Source organism: Siniperca chuatsi, linkage group LG17, assembly GCF_020085105.1.
Source record: "Siniperca chuatsi isolate FFG_IHB_CAS linkage group LG17, ASM2008510v1, whole genome shotgun sequence".
In the NCBI taxonomy this organism is placed as follows: domain Eukaryota; kingdom Metazoa; phylum Chordata; class Actinopteri; order Centrarchiformes; family Sinipercidae; genus Siniperca; species Siniperca chuatsi.
The window spans coordinates 5,129,858-5,157,732 of NC_058058.1; the positions used below are offsets into that span (position 1 = coordinate 5,129,858).

Consider the following 27,875-nt stretch of genomic DNA (forward strand, 5'->3'; position numbering starts at 1 on the left):
TGAAGACATTTGATTTAATATAAATATGGTGGCGGTACAGTACACTGTTCCAAATGTAAGTTTGTTTAACTGTTAGAATTAGACCAGATTGGTGAAATGGAGATCGAGGGTATGATTTTGGTCCAACATCTTTACAGTCAGTTTTAGGCTATTATCTACAAATTCTGTGTAATCTGCATTAACACTGACCAGTTTTCAGGGGGCAGATTATAATTTTTTGCACTGTTTTGCTGTAAAAATTGTCAAGTCTGTGGAATATCCACTATTGGCAATTTTAAATCAATTATATTGTCAGCAGTACAATTTTTATATAATTTGAACCTAAATAAAATTATGGTGAGTCTGTGAAATAGTTTAGTGTAACAAGTGCTTTTCCTTTAAAAGTATTATATGGGGACTGTGTTTTTGGACAGTAAGGTTTTATAAACTAAGTGCAGTCAGAGCAGAGCTGTGAACACATGTGCACAGGCACATCAATGTTCCTTAGACGTTTCTAATTTGTGCCCTTGCTGACTGTCTGTCCCATGTGATAGTACTGTACATTACAGGGAACCACTGACTGTCTCCTGGTCAGTGCCCTGTGGTCCCATGTAGGCCTTGTGGTGTCAGTATCCACCCTCAGATCCAAACTAAGACTGTGGCCTCCAGCCCTGAAACCACACGAGAGTCCACCATGATACACGTTGGCAGCGTCAGTGCAGCACACACAGACTGGCACAGACCACATAATGGTACACAGGGGACAGTAGAGGACTTGGGCATATGTTGGCAGCAGCTCCTCGCTGGAGGGAATCAAGAAACCACACAAGGCTGCAACACAGTACAGTAAATGTTGGCACTGCCCTGTAGTGATGGAGAAACCACATGGACTGTGGGATTCATTAGTGCTGATAGAGGCAGGTGTAAAAAGCTAAAAGCACAGGATAAAGGAAAAAAGCTAAAGTAGTGATCTTGTTAGTAGCAAAAAAGAATACTCTTGTCAGAGAAGTTATTTGACTACATGATAAAGGATTGTACCTGGAATGCAGATTGGTTCTGGTTATCCATTAAGAAATAATCAATGTTACTAAAATATTTGTACCCACTTGACCTCTTGGTCACCCTTTGGTGTTTATATGCTAGGTGCATTAACAGCATGTTTAGATTTTATTCAAAAATGGGCGTTTAACAGTTTTTCAATTGAAATGAACTTGCCAGCATTTCTGAATCTCTTTTCTCCTCAACACATAATCACGTTGCGAGCAAAGGCCAAAGGACAGTTCATAAACTGATAAGTAACCCTTCTGTCTGCATGTTGTGCTTTACTTTGATTATTTTACTCAGACTTTTTGGCAAGGCAGACATTGTATTTCCTATCGTTAATCACAATCCCTCATCATTTCGTTTGTTTAGTAAGAGATAAATTGCAGCACAGCTTGTGTTTGAATTGCATAAGTTGTTATTGAATTATACGACTGACTTTAACTTTCAATTATATTATGAATTCACATCATGCTATTCAAATGCTCAGGTGTCACTGAGCTGCTGCTGTCGTCAAGGCTCAGATTAGTTTTTGTACTTCTAATGTAATTCTCTTGTTCTTTAAATCGGAACTCTTTCAAGTTTTGTTTTAATCTCATTTTCATCCTGCCTGTTGGGAATTCAGTGAAACATTGGTGATGGCAGGATCACCTCACTGTCATTAATATGCCCCCACTCCCCTTTCCTCTCACACCTAGCTCAGGATTTACTGTAGTCATATATTATAGCACAAAGGATAGTTCTGTATTGGTCTTTTCCCTTTCAGAGCAGCTAGCCAGACACTGTCACATGGTGTGACATCTACATGATAATTAACACCACACTGACAAACCAAACCCTCATTTTATGTCATATAAATAATGTAGTCTAATAACCCCCTTTTTACAACATGGGTATTCATAACGGATTTTTCTGTCTGTGTACGCAAGGCATTATAAATAAATCCTAACTATAGAGCACCATGTTGGAAATTATAACCTGCAGTTGCTCATACGCCTAGCTATCATGGTCAGCTGGGTGGATGGTGACACAGCTGGTAGTTTAGTTTCAATTTTGAAATTAGTTTTATATTTATACTTATACTTTTTGTAATTTACGATGATTTTGGTGATTTTATGTTAATTTTTTAAATCTCAGGCCCCCAAAACCCTGACATCTTTGGCACACATCTTTGTTTATTCTTAGAAATGCCAGGAGACTCAAATATTGAGACAGAAAATTGGTGTGCAGATGAATTTGTGCATCCGTGCGTATTTGTGTGTGTGTGTTAATCTGTTGTCAATATTGCACGTCCCTCTTGCTCTGTGTGTCTAACAATGTGGCCGTTGTGTAAAAGTGAGAGGTGAGGGGTCAACGTGTCAGCTGGAGTGTGTGTCTGGTATTTGGCACAGCTGTACCAAAAGAGGAAAGGGCACATGTGCACACACACACACATACACATGCACACACACAAATTGTTACACAGAGCATCTAAGGCAGAAAGCCCAGGAGAGGAAATAAAGGCTTTCCTCTGAAGTGAACTGAGAATCACACAGTTGTCACCTCACACAAGTCTGCAGTGGCCCAGGGCTCAGAGGGCTGACTAGATGGCTGTGTGTGTGCGTGCAGTATAGGTTTCAACATAGAAACATATGCATAATATTTAAATATATCATCCAGCATTGTCTTTTTATTTTAAAACTTCCTACTTGAGCTGTCCATGGTGTCCCCTGCCTCTGCCTCAATGCATGCTGGGATAGGCTCCGACCCAAAGAATAAGTAGAGACTGGATGGAATATATATGGAATATGATCATTATATGCTACCTCTCATAGGAGTCCCTTATTCCTATTATTTAATCATTTTGGATTGTTTAATGTTTCATGTTGGCTTTATGAGTAACCCAACAAGTTGAATTCCTTGACTGTGTAAACTTTCTTGACCAGTGATTCTCATTCTGCAGGGTCATACAGGGTCTAATCTGTGTGTCCAGCTGCTTTGTGTTCAGACAGAAGAGGTGTGTGTGTGTTCTGTTAGCTGTTTACCCTGTTAGCTGACAGAATGTACAGACTCTGCTTAATAGTTACTCGTTAAGTAAGCATTAGCACTGTTTATCTCTCACTCCTGTGAGCGTGTCTGTTTGTATAGTGTGTACATGTAAACATCTGTGTGTGTGTGTGTGTGTGTGTGTGTGTGTGTGTGTGTGTGTGTGTGTGTGTGTGTGTGTGTGTGTAACATCATGTGGTTCCAGCCCTTCAACAGACTTTGACTGTACTCTGTCACCAAGTTCATTAGCTCCATCTAGTGGTGGCTGTGGGGAACTACAGTAATACAAACACTGCTGAGAAATATTGCAGTTTTAGCAGCACACCTCATTTTGCAGTGTGACTGCCAACCTGGGTATCACATATGTTTTCTGTCAGGTTGCTGGTGGTCTGCTTGTTTGGTCAGTTGTGGATCTGTGGAACTGAGTGGGTTAGAGTATAACTGATAGGATTGTTTCAGTCCTGGGGCACCTGTCGAAAAAATACATCCACCCCATCATATAGTGCTCCATCATACAGCATATCATTATTTCAGATGATTTTTACACCAGTTTCAGTGATTTACATATTACCTCAATGAAAGGATTAAACACTTGGGCTGATCAGAATCAGAATAGATTACCTAAGAAATGATTTGGGGTTCAGTAAAATCAAGTCTGTGTTTCTAAAGTTTTGAAATGTTGTTATTTTGGAGATATGAGGTATTTATTGAACATCAGCAATATATTGCAACATTATTCAACTTCACCGATCACTGCTATTAAGCGCTGCCGAGACGTCTTCAAACTTTCAAAGTATTCTGACAAGATTTTAAATTCAGATATGCCTGCACAAATGATCTCACAGTCCCTTTGTTCCATGGTAAAAAGTTTAGTTCAGTTTAGCTGATTGCACTGTTGAAATAAATACATAAAATAGAAATTAAAAGAAACGATAGATCAGGTGGATTATACAAGATAATGCCCAATATTAGAGCAACTTCAGATTCAATCAAGTCTAATGAGCAACACCAGGTAGATGATTGTTAGTCATTAAGGCACTGTATTATGTTCTATTATCAGTGTCATATGTACTGAAAATGGCCTTTTTCATTTCAGCCAGTGCAGCTGTCGGTAGGGATAACTGTACAGGCTACTGTAATCTTTACCTACAGCACCAGTTGTAATTGCCCTCACGTGCCTGGGAGCCCTGTTTCCTGTCTTAATGACAGCAGTGTAATTGGCCCGCATTTACATCAAAGGGCTGCAGCCATCTGTGAGGGCTTATGTTAAGAAAGACCGATGGAGCGGGAAGAAGGAGAAGAAAGAAAGTAAAGAAAGAGAGTTTGCCCCCTGGCTTTCTGTTTTTCTACTTTGTCTAGTTTCATATTTGCCACTCCTCGTCTCACGAGGTGTGTGGGTGCAGTTTTCCCTGCCTGGGTTGAGTGAGTGTGTATCTCTTTGGCCCTGTATGTTATTTTTGTGGGTGTGTTTTTGTCGTGATTGTGGTCCTCCAGGCAGGAAGGGCCCCAGCTGCAGATGTGAGCTGGGCAGGCAGCGGGGAACAGAGCGGCACATTGTACTGGGTGTACTCGGGGAGTTTGGGAATCTGATCCAGTATCCTGCCATCACAGAACCACGCTGTCTACTGTCACTCTCTGACCCCCCAAAACACACACACACAGTCACACACACACACACACACTCCACCTTTGCCTGAACCTCTCTCTCCTTCCTTCATCCTCTCATTGCCCTCCCTCCTTTCCTCCCTCTACCTCTTTCTCATTCCCAGCATTCCTTTGCAGATCTGCAAAAGTCTTGAAAAGTATGGAAAAAAATTCTATGTCCCTCAAGTCTTGGAAAGTTTGAAAAGTTTTGAAATTGCACACAATGTCTAAAGGTTCCCATTCATTTTTAATTTTATAACATATTATGGACTAACTCACTTAACCTATAAGTCCAGTCAAGACATTGACATCATGGAAAAAAGTACAGAATTTTAAATGAGGAACCATAAATTTCTTTATCCTTCTTAATGTTCATTGCTTCTCTCTCTCTCTCTCTCTTTTCCTCCTCTCCATATGTGTCTTTATTTCTGTTTTGACCTGTCTTACTTTTCCGCTTTCTCTCCTCTTTACATATTGCTTATACATCCTTCTCTTCCTCCCCTCCTTCCTCACTCCATCTCTTCCTCTTTCTCTCCCTGGTGTAGAGTGACGTTATTGGACGGTGGTCTAGACACCCTGAGGCAATATTAACACACCATTTGTTCTGTCGGAATAAATATTACCATCTGTGGGCCTGTTTGACTAACTGTTGACTCTGAGACACTGGGTGTCACCTAAACACAAGCACCACTGATGGGATCAGTGGGATTTTAGGACAAACACAAGGAAACATTAGAGGCCAATATAAAGCATCGTAAGTGGCTGCACATTAAGATGGATGTTAGAGTGTTACAGTGTTATTAATACATTCATGCATGTCAGTTTCTGTTTTTATTATAAAGTGATAGGAGTCTGTGTGTGTGACAAGAACCAGCAGATTAATGTTAATGTATGTGCACCAACTTTCTTTTCATTTCTGATGGACAGCTGTGCCTCAGGTCAGGAGTTGATGCTTTTGTTGATTTGGTCACTTTCTAGAAAACATTTTGAGGGTTTCATTAATAGCAACCTTACCCAAAGTGTTGCCTGGTGTCTTGCTGACACACTGGTGTTGAATAAGAGTGGTGCATAAACTGCATCCTTCGGTGGCTTTGCTCTTCACAGCTCCGTACTGTACCAGTAAGTCATATATTTAGCAATAGTGGCCCAAGTGGTGATGGGCTCCCTCATTGTGTTAGAGTTAGTGCCATGCTGTTATATGCTCTGTTGTACTTTTCAAACATGCTGAGGTATGCATGGTCACATAATTTCTGCATACATATGATGCTTTTTAAAGTGCCTGGAAATTACAGTTTAATGGTGTGGCTGTTGAATGAAAACAAACATGTAACATCACAGGCTGCATCACAAGAGGGCTTGGTTGTTATCTTTTCATCAGCGTTGTAGTTTTTACATGGGCAATGCATCACTGCCACCATAAGTTTATTATGAGAAATGCCATATCAGGGCTGGCTGTAAATGAATTTAATTGGCTGTTAACAGCAAAGTTAGCTCTCTGGTCTACCTCAAACACACAAAGTCCAGCCAAGACTGAGGGAGGATAACTGAGTTCAGGAAAATGTGAATACTGGTTGTTGTTGAAAACTTGATTTGGGTTCTCAGCCTGCAAAATATTTAATAAAGTGTATGCAAGCCTTCTGTTTTGAAACCTTGGCAGAATTTGTGTAATTTCATCTTGAATTAGACAGCAAGGTACACAGCAGCTCGGCATCTTGGGAGAAGTTACATCGAAAAAGTTCAAATTTGTGGCATGCAGAGGTGTCTTCTTGGTGAACTAACAAATATTTGCATTTCACACACATTGAACAACCAAAACTTTGAATAACCAATTTTCTCAATACGCATGATTTGGACATGTATTAACAACATGCAGTAAGACTGAGCCTAACCTTTGACTGTCACAGATAGTGTTCCTATAGGAATCAATGGCATGCTGATTTTTTAACAGGAATCCCATACCCTAACCACTGCATTTACCACAATACTGTTCTGTAACAAGACAGTACAAGTCAACTCGTGAGTAATTAGACATCCTCCCTTTTTAAGATTTAACGCCTACTGTGGTGAAATAAGCGCTGACATGAATGTCAAACTAACTGTAAATTATGTTTAAAATTATCAGTTCATTCAAGATGTTTGTTTCCAAAACAGTAAGACGTTAGAGAACATAGAGAAAACATTGAGCAATGAACACCAGGTAGCACTTTTTTTTCAAAATAGATATATGCATATAGCGTGACTGTGACTTATATTTTCCTTCTGCCTCAGTAGTATTGCTACTTTTTATTTCCATCTGCTGTCTAGTAGCTCTTGTAGGGAAATTAATTATGACATATGAAAGGTGGTTGCTTTTTTCCAAATTGTCCAACAGTACAGTATTTAGTGTAGCATAGGGGGTCATAAAGGGAATCAAACCCAGAATGCTAGAAGTTATAGCCATGCTTTTCACACTGAAATATGCAGACTGACACAGTGCCTTTGAGCAATGTGAGAAAGCCAACAAGGTAAACCACAGTGCAGACTGAGGGTGGAGAAACAGACTGGTTGACCTCAGCGTGTGAATGTGGAGACAGGATGTGAGACTGGTGGTACAGTGTCTGTCTGTGTGCATTTGTGTTCATGTGATGTTAGGGTCTGTACTGTATATCTGGAGTGTATATGTGTGTGTGTGTGTGTGAATACCTGAATTTTTGTGTGTCAGGTGAAACTGTAAAATGCTTGTGTTTCCTCAAACAAATATTCATTTGAGTCAGCACATCACATCAATAGCCACTTGTTTCAGTGGCTTGATAAATGTGAGCAGAATGGAGGGCACTGTCTCCGCTCTGATTTAAACTGAGCTTTACTGTACCTGCCCTGCAGTGGTTCATATATGTGGCTTGGACTGTGGCCCATTTGCTCTGACACAGTGCTTCCTTTCTTATGCCTAAATGTACAGTGGTAGCCATTGTGGACATCCCCTGTACCTGCTCCTATATCGCATTAGTGCTGCAAGAACATTTAAGATTACTTTCAAGATTAACTTTTTTGATCCTCTGGGCCAAGTTAAGTCTCTGCAGCTGCAAAGAAGGGCCGCAGTGAAAGATAAAACTGCTTAAAAAAGCTTAAAAAGATCTTGACCTTTACAGTGATTTTTATACAGGATGATGGGCCTTCTGAAAAGATGTTGGAGAAAATGCCTGCTACTAATAATAATTAATTATCTGTTTTATGTTTATGCAAAACTCTGTATAACTCATGAATTATCTTTGGTTTCCATTGTTTGAAAGCATCACAGACCAGCTGGATTAGTGATGCAGATGTAACATTACAGGATTTCTGGGGATTAAAGTTTCAGATTTGACATTTCACTTCTTTACTTATTGAATTAAGCTGCTGTGTCACACACAGGGGCAACTATTCTAATGAGTTATTTGTTAAAAAATGTAATCACAATTTTCTTCTCTTGCTTCTCTTCCTCAGACCCAGTGGATGTGTTGCGGGCTCTGCAGGTTCCCTCTCTCCCCGAGGGCGTGAAGAAAGTCCCCGGCTTCTGCACATCCCGTCGCTCCGGCAGCCCCGATCATGCTTACCGCATCACCAAGAAGGCCCAGATCTCCGCCCCCACCAAGCAGCTCTTCTCAGGTAGGCTTCAACTGGACTGGACATCAGGCTGTTTGAGTATTTGGAGAGACTGCTCTGTAAATTTCCATTCGGTTGTTTGATCACTGTTACTATAAATGCCCAAAATTTAAATCTAAGTTTCATGTTTGTTTTACTTAAAGAGGTACTCTAGCGATTTATTATTGCACTTTCATAATGTTGGAGGATTTGGAGTCAAAAGGGATGGCCTTGACATGTGGCAGAGCCACAGAAGACATTATACAACTATTCACAGGCCGAGCAGTACTCCTCATGATGAGTAAACAGAAAATTCAAGTGAACTTAGTCAACTTTAAAGGATAGTTCTATCCTTTTAATATTTAATTTAACCAATGTCATAATAAATTTGGTTTACAAAACTGTTAAACAGTGAAGCAACTGATTGAATAGGCAGGACTTTTTTTTGTTTCGTCTTTAATATTCAAAGTCACATTTTGCTTTATTGGCATGACCACAATTAGGTACAATACTGCCAATGCAGTTTGTACAAGGTGTACATTATAAATATGCATATGTATTTTTTTTAAGAAAAAAAAGAGAACAAATGGTGGGCTATGCTTGTTACTTCGTAGTTTACTATAATGAAAGAAAATCAAGCGACTGAAACATAATCACTGGTTTTCCTTCATGCTGTCATGCCGTGATCCTATCTTGTTGCTTCCATGGCAATGTCATTTTTATCCAAGCAAATATAACATGTCTAACAGTGTCTCCCATTTGAGTGTTTGTATTTTAGTTTTATTTTGCTAAAGAAGTTGGTCCTTACCACAAAAAGTTCTTTAATATCAATAAAAATGTTTGTCCGTGTATGTATTTTCAGACTGCTCAACACAATATTTATTACCTCATGGGTTTGTGTAAATGTGCATATATGTGTATTGTAAAGGTTTTTAGAATTACTCAATGGAAAATACTTCCCTTCAACAGTTTAATCACCCTCTAAATCATTGCGCAGTGGTAACCATAGCAACAGTACTGGCAACAGTTGCTGCTTGCTAAGCTAACTGTCACTGATAATGAAACGGACTGAGCCATGGGTTAAATTTCAAATAAACTTTTTTTTTAAATAGATGACGAATTAAACACACCTTACCGGCCTGTGGTAAGTGACTCTAAGCGCAGTAATACACTCAAAGATGGCCTGATACAACCTAAGTCAACCCAAATGCAGTGGTACAGTATATCATTGTCAATATTACAAACATACAGCTCTTTATATTAAGTTTTTGCATCTCTTTTATTTTGACAATGAGACAGTTTGCTCAGGAAAGAGGAAACAAATCTGAAGAAATTAACTTGTGTGTACATAGGTGAGACTAAACAGCCACTTCACAAAAGACTTTATCAGCACAGACGACACGCTAACTCAGGATTACAGAGCGCTGTGCATTTGCATCTAAAAGCTACAAACCACACATTTGAAGACAGCGAGGTGAAGATTCTAAGTAGAGAGAAGAGTTGGTTTGAAAGAGGTGTCAAAGAAGCCATTTTTGTGAAAAAAGAAAACCCCTCTTTGAACAGAAATGGAGGTCTGAGATTCAATCTTACCACAGTGTATTAGCACCTTGGTCACGCCAATCATATGCTAATCAGGTACTTAACAGTGATGAGGGAGGTGCAGCCAGAAAACAATAGGCCTGATTACTGATTACTGGGCCATCTTGGAAACAATTAGGTCAGTTTCAGGTGAAACTAGGCAGAGTAATCAACAGATACTCAGGAAGACTCCTTCCTGAGGGCAGGGTTCCCGGTCCATTTTTCACAATTGAGAATGACTTCCGGATGGGAGCCGAAACGTCTTGATTCTGAAAACAGTGTCCAGATGACTACGACTGAAACCTTTTCTACAACTTGTGTTCCTGTTACCCCAGTACCACAGTACACTTTAGGATTGGCGTAATATTTAACATATTTACGATGAATTCCAGAGTGCAGAAACCTATAATTAGAGTTACAAGTTGCTATTTATGTTTGGATGTATTTTAAACTGAGCTCTCTGTAGTTAACTATTGTGCCCTATGCTAGATTGCTCATGGATATAAAGTATAATTATGTGTTGCAGTGCATAAGCTGAGTTAAACTGTGTGGGAGAGCCATAACAAATTCACTTTAGGATACTGTCTGACATCCTGGAGTGAGGAGAGAAAAGAGAAAGTAGCACTTATGCGGTTGTGAAAAAATCTTTAAAAGTCAAAGCTGATTTTCAACTCATTTTCTGAGGTTTAGCCTTCCTTCTCCAGCTCTGCCCGCCTGTTATTATGTGTCCTCATCATCTAGCTTCACATGGGACTATATTCTGATATCAGTTGATCCCGATACAGATCACTTACTTTAATCACTTAAAGCTCATCATTAGTGTCATTTTCACACTTTCTTCTCCACCTCTCATCCTGCACTGCTTCTCCATTCTTGTCTATTCCTTCTCCAGCCACCACTTGTTCATTTGTCCTGCTTCAAAGCTATTCCTTTCGTCACCTTCAGCTCCCTCTCCCTTCTTTTCCAAGATAAATAAATGCTCTGGTTCAAGGTCCAAGTCTGTATACACACCTTCCTTTTGTGAACTTACAGTACAGGGTTTTTTTTTCTTGGCTCCTTTCTCCTTTACTGCCGCCTTCTCCTCATTTCTTCTTCTCGTAAAATACCCACAAGCCAGTCTAGCAATCACCCATGTTTATGATATAACACTTTCCTTCTTTAATTGTCTCTCTCCTCCCATCCCTCCCTTCCCTCATCAATAGGTCGATTCCCGGAGAACTTCTCCATCATGGCTCTGGTTAAGGCCCAGGCTGGTCTCCAGGCCTTCCTCCTCTCCATCTACAGCGAGCAGGGCATCCAGCAGCTGGGCATTGAAATGGGACGCTCACCTGTTTTCCTGTATGAGGACCAGAATGGCAAGCCAGCCCCCGAGGACTACCCACTGTTCAGAGGCGTCAACCTGGCTGATGGCAAGTCAGTAACCAGCAACAACCAGTTTGTGACTGGTTGAGATGACACGATTGGGGTCATGTGGGTGTGGGTGGCTGGGAATAGTATGTGTGTGTGTGTGTGTTGGTTGGAAATGTATATATGATTTGAGGGTTGGTTTGATACCTTTTTAATCAGGCCTGTAGTCACATTACACATTTATTCGCCTTCGGTTCCTCCTCCTTGTCTCTAGGTGGCATCGCATCGCTTTCTCTGTTTCAAAGAAAAACGTGACACTGCTGCTGGACTGCAAGAAGAAGATGACCCGTGCCCTGCCCCGCGGCAACAATGCAGAGGTCGACACCAATGGCATCACAGTGTTCGGAGCCCGTCTGCTTGATGAGGAAGTTTTCCAGGTGAGGACCTATGCAGATATTGGTTTGGTGTGGTTGATTACTGGTTAAGTGACTGTGAGTACCCTCAGCTGTAGCAGTCTCCAGCTACAAAGTTTGAACAGGCAAATCATATATTTTTGGTGCTTTGGTATGGCTTTTCATGGGGTTACATTTTTGCGTCAGTAGCAACTTCTGGTCAGGTTTGTTTTTTCAAGTTAATTTTTTTTATACAGCCCAATATCACAAATCACACATTTGTCTCAAGGGGCTTAACAGTCTGTAAAGCATATGACACCCTCTACCCTTACATCCTTCATTCGGATAAGGAAAAGTCATAGGTAGCATTAATTGAGATTAAAACACATTAATACTTAATTACTTTAGGCGTTTCCATTGACCTCTATAATAGATGATGTAGCTGTACAGGTTTTTGTTGATCTGTTTTTTCTCTTCTTCATAGGGAGACATCCAGCAACTGCTGATCGCCTCCAACCCCCAGGCTGCCTATGACTTCTGTGAACACTACAGCCCTGACTGTGACTCCCCACTGCCCAAGACCCAGGCTCAGGACCCCAACACATACGTGAGTAACACCACCACAACACGCGTTCATACACAGACGTATGAAATCAACTTTTGCTCCTCCACAAACTTTAATCAACCTTCTTAGTGAATAAGTATCTTGAAAAGCTTCCTGCAGGGTACAGTAACTAGCCTTTATATTTAACTCACACTCTTTCACCTCTTATAGAGGTTACTTTATAAGAGGTGAGGTTAGGTAAGGTTGAGATCTTGGTTGTTAACACAAAGTGAATACACGGCTACACACAAATCCCATAGCACTTACGAGACTGCTGCGAAGTATCTATTACAGAGCAGATAACCTCAGAGTGTCAGCACTATGCTAACACAACTCATTCATAAAATTGTGGGCTCACCTGTAGCTCCGATAAAGCAGGCCCAAACAGAATCTGTGGACTTTGTTTTTCTTTTCTGTGGCACTTTTTAAAAGATGATTTACTTGAAGAAAGACAACTATTAAAATATTCACTGGATTCACTGAATAGTTTTTTAATATTTCTTTTCTAGCCTTGTTTCTTTCTTTTAATTGAATGTAAAACATCATCAGATCAAGAAAAGATATAAAGGAGAAATATTAAGAATATAGGTCATTTGTTTCCTACAGTAAAAGAGATTGGAAATGGACTGAAGCACCTTTTAGAGAGTTCTTCCAGCTCTTATCATGGCTGTCACTTAGTATTTGCAGGTCAAATATTGAAAAATACTCTCTCATCTTGGGAACTGCCACTGTGGCCCAGTGGTTAGCACGGTCACCTGTCAGGAAAAAGGTCCTTCAAATTCCTTCTGCCTGGAGTTCACATGTTCTTCCCTTGTTTGCTTCAAGTTCCTCCTAATGTACCTGGTTTCCTCTCACAGGGGGGTTATAAAATCAGCTAATTTCCAAAGACTAAAGAAATTCAGTCTGTAAAAATATGATTTGTGTTAGGAAATCTACACTACATGAAAATATGGTCTGATAGAGAAAACAAAGGCCACATTAAATGCACAAGTCCTCTGAAAATGAAAGAAAAGTCCTCAGGTTCAGTTTGGGTAATCTGATAATGTCATCAAAGTGCTGCTCTCCCTTTCTGTCTTCCTCACGCATCCCCGTCATCCGCAACAGTTTGTATCCATCCACTTTCCTCCTCACCTCCTCCGTCTGTGTGTCCCTTGGGTACCTAAAGAAAAGCAGAGGCATTGTCATATCATATCTTTCCATAACTAGACCTCTAAGAATGGGCACATTTCCATCATTTCATACACTTTGGTTGGCAAAACATAAGCTTGAATTGTTACAGTGGATTAGTACTTTTTAGTACTACTTTATTGCTCTCGTGCAATGGAACACAGAAAGGTAGGGGAAAGAGGATGATACAAGCCAACATCAATGTCTTTCCCCATTTTTTTCCCCCATGGACTGAAAGAAAGAGAACTTGTTCAGTACATAGAAAATGCAAAGTTAAATTCTGATTGGTTTTCTGGTTAAATTGAGACATATAGGGATTTGGCATGAAGATGGCTTAAGGTGGAGCCTCTTTGCTTACTGAGACTGGTTGTGCACATTACATACATTATAAGCTTTGCAAGCTCTCCCTCATTCTTTTTCTCTCAAAAACATACTGATATTTGGGAGCTGACAGTTCCCTGACACCAGCTGCGTCACAGAGCTAAAGTAGCAAGTGATTTTCATCCGCATTCATCCATCCAAAGTACATGACCTTTGTTTTATAAGCCTGCATGCCGGATCAGTCAATACAAATTGTATCAGTCACTGTACAGAGCTCCAACACTTTGCGTCCCAAACCCTGTCATGTTGATGCTGTTGAAATGACTGCTTTCTGAATGAATATAAATCAGTTTGGTTTTATTCATTGGCTTCACCCATTGCTTTATTTTTTGCTGTTTTCTCATTCATCATGGTCGTCTCTGTTCGGATCTTTTTAATATCAACACCTTTTAACCAGCAGCACAGACACCTGATGAATGGAAAAATATAAGCTTTGCATTTTGTTATTGTTATATTATTATTTTTTCCCCTCTTGCTGCTTCACCCCACATTCACCCCTTTTCTTCTTTACCTTTATTTATCCCTCTGTGTCCTCTGCAACCCCTATTCACCTCCCCTTGGAAATCCACTCTCCCCCTCTTCATGCATTCCTCTCCTTCCATTCCCCTTGCTTTCATGTACTCTCCTCGTCTCTGCCAACCCATCCCTCCCTCCATCCTTCCCCTCTTTCAATCTTTCCACCCCCCCATCTCTCTCAGTACTTTGATGAGGAGCAGGATGACCATGAATACCCCTATTATTATGAGGAAACAACAGGTGTTCCCTCCTCCTCTGCGTCCCCCTCTCCCCAACCTGGGGCCCCCAATCAGCAGGTAAAGAGGGAGCAAGAGAGACGGAAAACACAAGCAGGGTTTGTGGAAGGGAAGGAGAATGAGAGAGAGAGGTATTAAAGCAATAACAGAGACATAATTCATAATATAGGTTTAGCTTGCTAAATATTTTAGTGTAAATTTAATTTACATTACATATTCTCTAAACTATTTGTTTGAAAATCTACATTTTCACTTTTAGCATTCCATATGCCTCTCTCATCCCTCATCACTCCATACCTCCTTTGTTTTATTCACATTTCACCTTTCCTTTAATCCGCATTTACCTCTCACACATCCACCTCGTTTCCACAGTCTCCGTCACACAGGATTACCTTTGTGATTTTTTTTTTTGTCCTCATGCCATTTACATGTTGTCATATACTGTGTGTATGTGTGTTCAGATGTGGCCAAGTCGGGGCACTGGGGTGGTGTAGGTGCAGCTGTGTTGTCATACACACATGCACATTTTTTCTCACATTCTTGTCCACTCAGTTCTCCAATATTCACTCCTCCTTCATATATCGCATCCTGTTCCACCCTAAACTGAACCAAAATGCCCTCTCCCAAATAGAGTGAAATTCTTTTGAGAGTTTAAGGAGAGCAAGTTCATGTTTAGAAAGGTGTGTCACAAAACTTTCTCAGCACATAATGGACTGTACGAGGTTTTATCACAAAGCAAACAATCTCTGACACCCTCAAGGACATTCTTAATATCATCTTTGATTTTAATTTTTAATTTGTGGATCTGCTGACATTACCATATCAAACCAATGGATTACATGATGATTGGGTGTTTTGTCTTTGATGATAAACTGTGCACATGCAAATATAAGTAAGCATAGGAAACACATAAGAATGTGCCAGTGTTGCCTTTTCTTAAACTGATTCTTGGTCAAATAGTCTTTGTAAATAAGTTTTATTTTAACTTACGTTATGTACAAGATAGATGGGGCTTGTCACATGAGGGGCATTAATTAAATTGACTTTCAAATGCTTTCCTGTGATTGTTTGAATTTTCTGGTCTTTTATGAAAAACCCCACACATTTGGTTTCACAGTTGATCACAAAAAAAACACAGACATATTTGAAATACTATTTGACCAGGGCATGTGTCTGTATTGTCTTGTTACTTGCATGATTTCTTAATTGTCTTGGAGGATGTCACCGCATGCACCTACTGTACTTCTGCGTTACAGTTTCCATACCAATTTCCAGTCAACATGGGAATATCAATGCACATGTTTTTGTCTTGGTATATGCATTCATGTACATTTGTTGTACATCTGACCTTTGTATGGCATACAGGACATACATGTATGCCCTATTCTGTCTCCTTTAAGTCTGTTTGTGTTCTGTATTGCATATTTAAGGAGTTTATATTCATGATGAAGGCCTGTTTTTCCTTCACACTATATTTTTGGGTGAAATTTTTGTCAGTTTGTTTATAATCTTAATTTGCATGTGTTTTCATTATAGCAGCATGAGTAGTAAGAATTAATGTACTGTTGTTTTCATTTTGTGGTTATATGTGACTAACATGCATTTGCATGCTAGCCTTGCATCCATGCTCCTTCTTTTGCCTGGCTAAACCGCAGTAACTTTCTCTGTCTTGCAGTTGGACTGCTCAGTGCATTATAAACTGTGTGTGTGTGTGTGTGTGTGTGTGTGTGTGTGTGTGTGTGTGTGTGTGTGTGTGTGTGTGTGTGTGTGTGTGTGTGTGTGTGTGTGTGTGTGAGCACAGCAGGCCAGTGCATCAGTGATGTGTATGTTTTGTGTGTGTGTGTCTGTACAGTGTGTGTGTTCAGCATCAGCTTTACCTGACCAGTCACACCCTCAGTGCCTCTGCCAAACCACAGGCTCCAGTTCATATTAGCACAAAGATGCTGCTTTGTCATTTAATATTGGGAATGGCATTACTGGAGAGATCAGCAAAAAACCCTCAAAATAACCTGGTTCAAAGACATGAAATTTCTGAAAATGTGGATTTTGAATTTGTTTAAGTACTGGTACTTTCTTCACTTGTATTTTTGCTTACTGGTTTAAAATGTGTATTAATCCTCTGCTGTATCCAGTAATGCCTGTACAGTCTCAGTAAATCATCCAAGCCTTGGCCATCTTTATGTCATTGTTTCTCAAAACATCCCCTCTTGTCTTTCTCTCTCCTTCTGTCCATCCCTTGTTTGTGCTTTTCATCCCCCTCCCAACCCTTCCATGTATTATTGTCTTCCTCCACTCTCTCTCCCTGTCTTTGTCAATATGCACTTTTACATACTAAACAACATCTCAACCAAACAATAATCATGGATATTAGAAGAAGGAGCTCAATGGAAAAGCAGCCCCCACTAAATCCACCCCTGTCAAAGCCAAACCCACTCCAGCTAAGCCGGCCAAGACTGGACCATACAAACTTGTAGTCAAGTCGCCTATGCCCACTAAAGCTCCCAAGTCTGCCACAGCCAAGCCAGCCAAAGTAAAGGCCACTGCAGTAGATATCCTCTTATCTAAGGTCAAAGCAACAGCAGCAGCTAAATCTAAGCCCACACCTGCCCCAGCTAAGAAAGGCAATGGTAAACCAGCTGTTGAGAAGAAAGCAAATGGTGCAGCTAAAGCCAACAGCAATGGCAATGGAAAAGCAGCTGTAGCAAAAACGAATGGCAATGGCAAAACTACAGCTGATGCCAAGCCTACAGCTCAGGCCAAAGTGAATGGAAATGGCAATAGCAAGGTTTTAGCTGAGAAGAAAGTCAATGGTAATGGAAATGGAAAAACCTCAGCAGAAAAGAAAGCCAGTGGAAATGGAAAAACCACTGTTGTGTCTAAGACTAATGGAAATGGCAAAGCTACAGCAGAGAAGAAAGCCATTGGAAATGGCAAAACTACCACAGAGGTTAAAGTAAAAGTTAATGGCAAAGCTGAGAATAAAGTCAATGGTGAGGCTAATGGCAATGGCAAAGTTATTACTGTGGTAGAAAAGAAAGCTGTTAGTAATGGTGCTGCAAATCAGGCAAAAATTGAAACCACTACAAAAGCAAAGACTGAGAAAGTTGTTAAAGTAGAAAAGATAGAAAAGACTGTGGTCAGTGCAGCTAAATCAGCTGCCAAAGTGGAAGCTACTAAGGCACCTAAACCCACAAAAGCATCAAAACCTGAACCTACAAAAACAGCAAAGGCTGTGGCCACCAAAGCTCTAGCAGCAAAAACTCAATTAAAGGCAGAGGTCAAAGAGGTCACCAAAGTTAAAACTGTGGTCACCAAAGTCCCTCTGGTCAAATCAACGGTGAACAAAGTAGTGAAGAATGTGGTCGAAAAGGTTTCTATGCCGAAGAAAGAAGCTCCTACATCTGTCCCTGTCCGGCCAACTCCACCCAGACCCACGAAATCCAAGGTGGTGGTGGACACTAATGTCAAATCCCAGCACAAACCTTTCCCACCCTTTGGCAAGACTGCGCTGAGTGGAACTTCAGTCCCAGCGAAGAAAATTACCAACGGTTATCAACAGGTATAACAGGAGGGCCCTTGTTTGGGTCAGAATGTCCAGAGTCGTATGTCCCATCTGTCCCACCTGGTTGCCAGATCTTTCCACCATCCAGGGTCTGCAACAAAATGTTTGTGAAACTTAATGTTTTGAATTTTTACAATTTTGGGGGGTCTCTTTTATGAGATGTATGTATATGTGTATATATATGTATGTATCTTTCAATAGGTGGCTGGCAGTTCACATTTTGAGGTAAATCCTTGATGGTGGACAATCTGGTTTGCAGAGTGGAAGTTGGTTCATACCAAGCTGGGCGCCTTGTCCTCTGTTTATATATCATATGATCTTCATGATCACCCCAACTTCTCCATATGATATGATACAGCGGTGCACATTGAAGCATGGCTAATTGTACAGTTTCATTGTTCTTTACTTCACTTCATACTCCTATCTTCAAGCTGCTGAAACTGGATCTCAGAACCTGAATACACTCCAGCACTCCGTCTCTTTCTTTTCGGGGAAAACCATTAACGTACCGGTCAAATGAATGAGCATGGATTTCTATGGCACAAAAACTAAACCTGAGAAAACACAAATACTATCACATTCTATACACAAGCAACACAACAAAACTCCCCTGTCACTCTGTCATTCTCTCTCTTTGTTTTTTTTGAAGTACCTGTGTTTTCTCTCTGACTCCTGTCTCCCTGTCTCTGGCCATATTTTGTATCAAGTATGAATAAAGCAGCCTCACAGAAACTAAAAAGCAAGCTTTAAGTGTGTTTTCATTAGAAGTTAAATTTCATTCAATGTGTAGACAGCTATGAAGCTGACATGCTTCAAGGTAGAGAGACATTGTGAGGTTCATGGTCATTAGTGGGTTCTGGAAAATTCATAGCATGCGTTGACTGTTACATTGAAGTAACTGAATCAAGTTCTGTGAGGCTGTTGATTGGGGTTGTCTCTCTGTTTTCTGGTCTTGGGTGAAACTAGACATCCCAAAGCATCAAGTTATGATGTTTGCATCTTAAGGGATGGATAGAGGCTCTCAGTCCTACTTCCGATAAGAGCAGACTTCACCCTTTTATGAATCAACAATATAATACAAAGAAATCTCAAGTAGTCTCAAAGACTCCCTAAATCTTGCATATGGCAAAATTTATAGTTCTTGAGATTCTGAAACTACCTGAAATTTCTTTTCTAAAATGGATCTTTACAACTTTTAAAATGTGAGTTGCCAGTAAAAACTGATTTTGCCTCTGGCAACCACAATTTTATGATGTGTTCCATTTTCTTCTTTTATCTTATCATCACTTACAAGCAGACTTTGAACTAACCACGCTCTTCCAATCAAATCTGCTTACCTCCTCCCTGCTCCCCATTTCCTGTCGACTTGACCAATCAGGATGTAGACACTGAATATTCCGAGGCTGGCCACACCCCTACAGAGACTGATTATTACTATGAGGAGACGGTCCCACTGCCAGAGGGTGAGGTGATTGGACAAGAAGAGGTCCCTGTACAGGTAAAAAGAAAATGACACACAGATCAGTGACACAGATCGAGAAGATGAAATAGTCGAAGAAGACCGACAGAATTGATAAACTTATAAAGAACAAGACAGTGTGATACCTGTGTGGTGGTGAGCCCAGTCTTTGTAGTTTAACCAAGTAGTTATAACTTTGTGTCTCTCTTTCTAACCACACATCAATGTTGTGTTGGCACCGATGCCACGTGACAAAAGCTTTTTTCAAAAGAGAATGCACCACATTCATCTGCTTGTATCATCAAACATTTTTATGTGGCTCCCCTTTTCCCTAACAACAAGATTTCTGTTTTGTTCTCATCTCAAGATCCTTGGTTAATCAGGTTGTGATCTTGACATAAGAACAAAAGTCTTGTGGAAAAAGGGATCCGCACAGGAATATTTGATATGCAGTTTTAACCACCGCAACAAAGGGAGATGAATATAATGCATTCTTGTTTGGGAGAAAAATCGGACTGCTGTGGCTTACTTTACAGCCCTAAATCAGAAATTGAGAATGAGTTATCTCACAGTTCTGATCTGTTTCTCACAGTTCACTTATTTTGGCAATAATCCATATTGTCATCATTATCATTTTATCTGTATTAGCCGACTTTGATTACTCCAGTTTTGATGCTACGAATGTTTTTGCTACTCTTTTGGGGAGAAATGTGTCAGTTCTACATGGTATATTTTAGGAACAAATATACACATTATTCACAGTTTGTTGTGATAGTGCTTCAGATGTATTCACTTTTTAAATTATTTGCACTTTTTTATATGAGGTAACAGTACAGCATAACTCCACTGGATTCATATTTGTTTTTAAAACACCCATGGTAAGTAAAATAGAAAATAACATAGTTTTTGCTTTGCATAGCATAGCACATAGCAGCAGCTTGTTTTCACAAAGTGCTTCATATCAGTTCTGTGTGTTTAGGGACTACGCAAGCATGACCTTGACATTAAAAGTGTATTTTTCTCTCTCTCTTTTTTTTTTAAACCAAACTTACAATGTCAGATAATATATTTAGCAAATTTGGAGGAATCATTTGGTTTCAGGTCAGCACACAGAAGCTGATGAGGATATGCTTTGGTGGAAACACATACTGTTGTAAACTGAACAGTAGATGATTAACAGAAGATTTAAGGTCGCAGGATAAACCTGCTTATCCACAATTCACCTGAAATCAGACTAAGGTTACAGCATGAAGGACTGATAGAGTCCCCAAAGTCTGCCAGATGTCTTTTTGTTTTCTGTCCCTATGTCACTGTTTATTTGCAAGAGGTAAGACTCACTTCTTTCTATATATGCCCCCCTCTTCCACTCCCCCTGTCATTTCATTCTATATTTCTCTTTCCTTTACTAACATTTCCCCATCATTCATACCTCTCCATCCTCCTTTCTTTGGTCCTTCTTCCTCTTGCATCTTTATTTTCCTTCTCTTGATTCATCCTCTCGTGCCCCTCTATCTATCCCGTTGCGGCTCTGATAAACCCAACCCAGCCCCAGGTGGAGCCATCGTTGGTAGGAGAGGAGGTAGATGTCACCAAGGCAGGCGGTGTGGGCGAGGAGGCCTTCACCGAGGAGTATGTGACTGGGGACGTGGGCCTTAAGGAATACGACTATTCCTACAGGGACTACAATGAGCCATTACTGGAGACTGGAGAGGGCGATGCCAACATGGGCCCCGCCCTGTCCGCTGTGACAGACGAGGGAGGCGTAAGTCGTTTTGCTTCACAGGCAAACAAACAAAATCAGTTTCAACCAACTCTGAATCCTAGTCTTTGTCAAATTGTATTCAATGTCCTCTCAAATGATTTGTTTGAGTTTGCCGTCTCTCAAAGGCCATTATGGAGAGACATAATTTATTTCTGCGTGTTTTGTTTTTTACCACTCTGGGACCTATTGACCATATTACCCATGGTGGCTAATTTGAACACACATGGTACTGAAACCTCTACCTGAAAGACTGGGGGAGAGAATGTAACCACAATCACCTTTACTTTAACACATAAATGTGGACTTAAGAAAGACCTAAAAGTTATAAAATCAGTTTAGATATCTCAGGAGAGCCAGCTACAACTGTGAAGGTGCATCTAAATAGGTAACTATAGTCAGTCTACCCTTAGATTCATTTAATGTATTGGTTGTTAACACCTGTTTTAGTTTCCCACCCAAAGTGTGATCATAGTGCATTCAAAATGGCCACCATGCAAGTAAGGTTGATTCACAGATAAAATTTTATGCCAGGCAAGCTCAATCAATCACAGAGAAACCTGTATTTGAATGCATTTCAATACTTAATGGACCAAGACCTAGTCCCCACATCAGTGGTTGAAATGGGTTTTATTCTGTACGGTGTATAGTGAGCAACTTGGGACCCCAGGAAGAATAGCTATTACCATGGTAGAAGCTATTAAGGGTTCCTAATAGACATAAACGATATCTTGAACTATCACATACACTGCATAAAGAGGCATTTGGAAGTGCAGCAGTAACCGATTGCTGCATCTTTTGTCTTGAATGCCATTTATCTCAGTGTATGGCTTCACTTAGAGCTGCTAAGCCCTGATGATTCTCTGTATCTATGTAAAAAAAAATCTACATGTAATGGACCAACAGTTTGGAGAACCATTGAATCATCAGCAGTTGGACGAAAGCTTATGCCTTTATCACAAGGAAAACAGGTTTTCATTTTGTCATTCTGTTTCCTACACTGGCATAATAGTGTTTGAACTAATGTGGGTGTCTTTACATGAGACAATATTGTCTGTCATATGCATTCTATGAGTGTGTTTGTCTTTTTTATTTTTGATGGGTGTGTGTGAGTACCTTCATACTGACTACGCTGTGTTGTTGGCTACATGTGTGTTTTCCTCAGGCTGCCGTCAGAGGCCAGAAAGGAGAGAAGGGAGAACCTGCTGTCTTGGAGCCTGTGAGTTACTAAGTATCTTTAAGCAGCTTTACCTGAGCAGGTGTATTTATACTGGCTTGCTCTGTGACAGTCACTTTTCCCAGAAGATCCAGGGATTAGCACCAGCAACCTTCCAGTCACAATCTTGCTTTTCTAACTCTAAGGCAATTGCTCATCATTCATGTACTGTATCCAAAGTAATCCAAAATAGATTTGCCACATAGATGTGTAGGGTGTGATTAACGTGTAACACATATTCACCTTTTAGAATACTTCTTTGGTAGAAGAACCATACCTGTTCTGTTATAAAATCACATGACATATCTACAGCTGGTTGGAACTGTCTGGAAATGTCTGTGACCTGCTGACCAGCTTTCAGTTTCCAATTGGGAACTTGACAAACTCCCTATAGTTTAGAAAGCTTGTAGTTCAAATGGCAGCAACCATGTCCATCCAAAGACTACATGACAAACCAAAGCTTCTTGTCCTCGTACAAAAGGCTTAACATGTTTCTGTCTGTCATATAAACAGATTTTTTTTTTAGTGCATATTCCAGTCCCAAAATCCTGAAATAAGTTATTTAAACTTAAATGCAGTAGTTGAAAAGGGACAGATCCCCCCAGTAGGATCCAAACGTGTTTTTAGTTAAGAAAATTCCACTAGTTAAGGTACATTACAAACTAAATTTATCTCTAGTAATGACTTATATTTTGACTTTTGCAGGGTATGCTGATTGAAGGACCTCCAGGACCTGAGGGACCTGCTGTAAGTAAATGATGGTTATTCCCTCTTTCCAAAAGAAATTTTACTTACCTCTAAATATTATATTATTGCTCCTGTAGTTTGCTCTTCTAGATTAGTACCTTTATTCTCTGAGCTTTTAATTAATTTTGGTAGTAGTGTAATTTGCTTGTTGCCAATATTAAGTAGCACCTTAGCCAGTACACTTCCCTATTGCAAGGTTGTGACAATTAACATTACTTTTTTGATGTTATATTCCTATGCAACACCGTGATCAAACTGCACCTGACACTAACATAGAAAATGACCAGCTCATTGAGTCTGTAATCAGAATACTTAAGCACTCTTCTCCCACGTCATTCAGGGTCCTACTGGCCCCCCTGGCTCTTCTGGACCTCCTGGATCTGTCGGTGACCCTGGCGAGAGGGTGAGTGTTTCACTTTATCTGAGAGAAGTGCAGGTTTGTGGAGACGTTAGTGCTGAATCTGTGCAGATGCGCTTTGCAAAAGAAGCGTATTTCATCTCCACTCTCTCCTTGAACCTGTCAGCTCACCCCTCCCTCTCTCCATCCTGCAGGGTCCTCCTGGTAAGGCTGGTCTGCCTGGAGCTGATGGAGTCCCAGGACCTCCTGGAACCTCAGTCATGCTGCCTGTGAGTCACCCTTAACTTTTATTAGATCCTTTATAAGAAAGGATACTGTCTGAATGGCCATAAATGTGAGTGATGTTTGCTCAAACATGGGCAAACACTTTGTGGATACCTTAAGATTTAACATTGGCCCTTGTTCAATATTTTGTATAGTTCTGAATGTTCAGTACACATACCTGTTATAATGGCTTGATGCTGGCTATTCTTGAAATGTTTGGATATTGGCCACTCAAAGACCAATAAGTTGGAGGTTCCTCACTGATCACAGCTACAGTCTATAAACCTTGCATCATATTTTGATTTATTTGTCCTTTTTATTAGTTCAAGTAATTGTTCAGCAGCATTTTTTGTTGAATAAATTAAATTCAGTTTATCCAACAGTTGGCCCCTACCATTCATTAGGCGCAGTATCCACTCACATAGTCTAAATGCTTTTTTCTTCTCTTTTTGCAGTTCCGTTTTGGTCAGAGTGGAGGAGATAAGGGTCCTGTCGTTTCTGCACAGGAAGCCCAGGCAGCAGCCATCTTGTCTCAGGCCAGGGTCAGTCGTCATTTTTACTTTATATTTCCACTGTGCGGTTAGTTTGCCTCAAGGATCATATCAGCGAAGGCTTGATGCTTCACTATTGCCTGAGATTGTCACCGTCTTTTAAGAACTTTGTGTCCAGAGATGTATAATAACATGTATGCACATAGGATTTGGTAGACAATTGCCTTTCTTTGCTGTTGATGTTAAAAAACACCATTACTTTACGGAAGTGAGTACAAGAACACAGAACAAAATATAATACACACCAAAAAAAAGAAAAAAGACACAGACTGCACATGACACAAACACAGCAGAGAAAACCTAGTTACAGATCATTTCTGACTTCATTGTGTACATTTCGATTTTAGACATTTAGCTGATGTTCTCATCCAGGGAGAATTATAATTAGTGCGAAAGGAGATTTTCCTTTTATTCATACATCACCAACTTTACGAGCAGCCATGTGCCTCCGTCATCAATGATTCTAACATGGTGTTGTCTCTAGATGGCTCTGAAAGGACCTCCTGGACCAATGGGATTCACTGGACGCCCAGGACCCCTGGTATGTTATCTGTCATTTGGACCCTTACCTGCTTATATCAAGTGTTTGTTGTTTTCATTGCTAACTGTCAGTTTCACAATCTATCTGATTCTACACAGTGCAAATTTTTTTTGACCTATACAAGGAGTTTGATCTCATAATAGGTCTCTTACAAGCTTTTTTGTTAAGTCTTTTCATGGCAAAAACAGCATTCATTTTTCTTTTCTCATCATTAAGGGACATGAAAGGATAAATAGTTTTCGTGATGAAGGTGATGATTATTGTGTCTGTTTCAGGGAAATCCCGGAAGTTCTGGTCTGAAGGGAGAGAGTGGAGACCCCGGTCCTCAGGTAAAAACACTTGCTGACCTCACGTCAAAATCAAATCATTTAAATCATTCGTATGTCGAATCATGTAATTAACCTATCCTTTTACAGTACAGTATTGTGTGTGTTTTTATTGAACTTACAGTATACACTCAGCTCAGACCTATGACAAAAATGTATCACAGACATCTAATTCATTTTATAGGGCTCCAGGGGACCCCAGGGTTTGATGGGCCCTCCAGGCAAAGCAGGAAGAAGAGTGAGTATAGAAAATGGCCGGCTTGACTTGTCACTGCTTTTTTATTAAGTTGTTTATTGTTTGTTTAACCCAAAGTAAAAGCAGGACATAACTGGTGCCTCTCAAAGATGCTCAGGGGCTTAACTGCTACAAGTTTAAGTAAATTCTGTAGTAAATGATGCAGATGTTTCATCCAGATGTGTTAGCCCACTGCACACCTCCAGAAGTCTACAGAAAGGGTTTTGTCAACCCTCTGCAACACTTAGACAAGGAATCATCTCTTTCCATATCTGGAGCTCTCCTATAGTCCTGTTTAAATTATCTCTATCTTAGCCAAGCAAGCCCTGTCAAAAACAAAACAGGGGTATTTGGCTAGTGGTACAACTGAGTTTCATACACAGTAGCACTTTTAAACATGTTCTTCATCTACTTGTATCCTAACAGGGCCGTGCTGGAGCTGATGGTGCCAGGGGAATGCCAGGAGAGCCTGGAACTAAGGTAACCTCTCTCTGGTGTCATTCTTTTATGGACGTCCTGGAGCAGATCCCCCTATATGAAAAATGAAATATTGGTTTAATTTAAGTGCCATTTCATTCAGACAGTAACTGTGATTCCAACAGTAAATACGTTGCCTCAAATTGAAACATACATCCCCCCTGAGTCTTTAGATACTTGTGGTTATGTTTTTTAGTGGTGAATTTGTGAAATGATAAATGTGTAACCCGGGAGGCTACACAGGAGTATGATTGAGCCAGCTTTTACTTGGTCTTGGTCTACAATGAGGTAATAATACCTTACATGTCTGTGTGTCTCTCTCAGGGTGACCGTGGTTTTGATGGCCTTCCTGGTTTGCCCGGTGACAAAGGACACAGGGTGAGTAAAAAAGCAAATCACAATCAAAATGCCACATACACTTCACACAGTATTATTATTATTGGTATAGTGGTAGCAGTGGCAGTAAAAGAAATATTGATTGTTCTTGAATATGTATAAGAACTTTAATACTTGAATATCTGTTTGTAAGCAGAGGTAAAGATTTTTTCCTCACTCCTCCACTCTTTCACCTCCCCAGGGTGACTCAGGAGCAATGGGACCCCCAGGACCTCAAGGAGAGGACGGAGAGAGGGTACGATGATATGAGAAAAGAATTTGAAATGATTCCAGGCACTACTCAAAACATCTGTCATTGTGTCACTGCAAACCTGTTAATAATCAGCATCTTTCCATCCATGGCATGTTGTTTCTGTGTGTGTTTCCAGGGAGACGACGGAGATGTTGGACCCAGGGGTCTCCCAGGTGAACCAGTGAGTGTTTCCATGACAACACAGCTGATTTTAAATCTCTCCCTCTTGTCTATTTGTGTGTCACTTATACTCCCCCCTCCCCCATTCTGTCCCCAGCCTCCCAAAATACATCTCTGTGTGTATCCATCTGTAGCGCTACTGTTACCTTCACACCTGTTGTTTCTCACCATAGCAATAATACCTGAAATAGTTGGGGCAGTGATGGAGAGGTAGAAGATGCAGCCAAGTGCTGTCTGGATCACAGATGTATGGTGCAATGGCTTCTACAAAAAAATTACCAACACATGTGCAGACTGAAAAGTAATAGCATGCAAGAAATGGATGTCTGGATATAAACTCCTGTCAGCTTCATTAATAACATCAGCAAGAACAACTATACAAAACTTCATAACAAAGTAAACATTCAAAACAGTTATAAGATAAGACTAGTTACTAGTTTTTTTTATAAAATAGAGATAATATACAGCATACACTCAGTGGCCACTTTATTGGGTACACCTGTACAATCTACTCTAACCTCTGCCATAAATTCTCCCTTCACAAAGTTTTTAATGTTCAGTTTTTGTTGACATTGTCCAAAATGTGTAAATTCAATTATAAGTATATTACTGAGGTTGTGGTTAAAGATGGTGTTGTACTGAACTACATTATACTGAGAGGTGTTTTTTGTCCTTCCTATTTACAGACATGGGGGGGGGGGCAGAATATTAGAAACACCTCTGAATATAATGCAGCTCAGTGTGAAAAACCCCTGAACATTATAGGCATCATAAAAGTAGACTTTATGGCAGAGCTGTTGTATTGGATTGCATTAGATTGTAAAGTGACCACTGAGTGTATATATACCGTAACTCATATACGCACACATGACAAAATAAATGCATCCTATTTTCACCACTATTACAAAAACAACATTTTTGATCATTTTCTAAACCCCATCTGAAAAGCATTTGTCTTGTTGGAAGGATCGTATATAAAATCTTTAAGTGAAAATGAGTCCTGGAAGGAATCAAAGACACAAATGAAAAATCAAGATATACACCTGCCTTCAAGAAAGTGGT

General features: G+C 40.2%; 1 protein-coding gene across 6 annotated transcripts in view; it reads left to right on the forward strand.

Moving 5' to 3' along the window:
* The window catches only part of col11a2 (collagen, type XI, alpha 2), a 56,962-nt gene that overhangs the window by 9,432 nt on the left and 19,655 nt on the right, over nt 1-27,875 (forward strand). For 2 of the 6 annotated variants that reach the window (XM_044171740.1, XM_044171739.1), the window contains 19 exons: nt 8,152-8,313; nt 11,070-11,280; nt 11,489-11,651; nt 12,091-12,213; nt 16,882-18,069; nt 19,451-19,570; nt 21,078-21,293; nt 22,456-22,509; nt 23,212-23,253; nt 23,594-23,656; nt 23,806-23,880; nt 24,331-24,417; nt 24,911-24,967; nt 25,243-25,296; nt 25,478-25,531; nt 25,955-26,008; nt 26,330-26,383; nt 26,583-26,636; nt 26,770-26,814. In XM_044171740.1, coding sequence (XP_044027675.1) covers nt 8,152-8,313; nt 11,070-11,280; nt 11,489-11,651; nt 12,091-12,213; nt 16,882-18,069; nt 19,451-19,570; nt 21,078-21,293; nt 22,456-22,509; nt 23,212-23,253; nt 23,594-23,656; nt 23,806-23,880; nt 24,331-24,417; nt 24,911-24,967; nt 25,243-25,296; nt 25,478-25,531; nt 25,955-26,008; nt 26,330-26,383; nt 26,583-26,636; nt 26,770-26,814 — 2,876 coding nt within the window. Of the gene's footprint in view, nt 1-8,151; nt 8,314-11,069; nt 11,281-11,488; nt 11,652-12,090; nt 12,214-14,456; nt 14,571-16,881; nt 18,070-19,450; nt 19,571-21,077; nt 21,294-22,455; nt 22,510-23,211; nt 23,254-23,593; nt 23,657-23,805; nt 23,881-24,330; nt 24,418-24,910; nt 24,968-25,242; nt 25,297-25,477; nt 25,532-25,954; nt 26,009-26,329; nt 26,384-26,582; nt 26,637-26,769; nt 26,815-27,875 lie in introns of all 6 variants that reach the window. The other 4 variants (XM_044171742.1, XM_044171741.1, XM_044171743.1 and 1 more) reach the window with 4 other exon arrangements.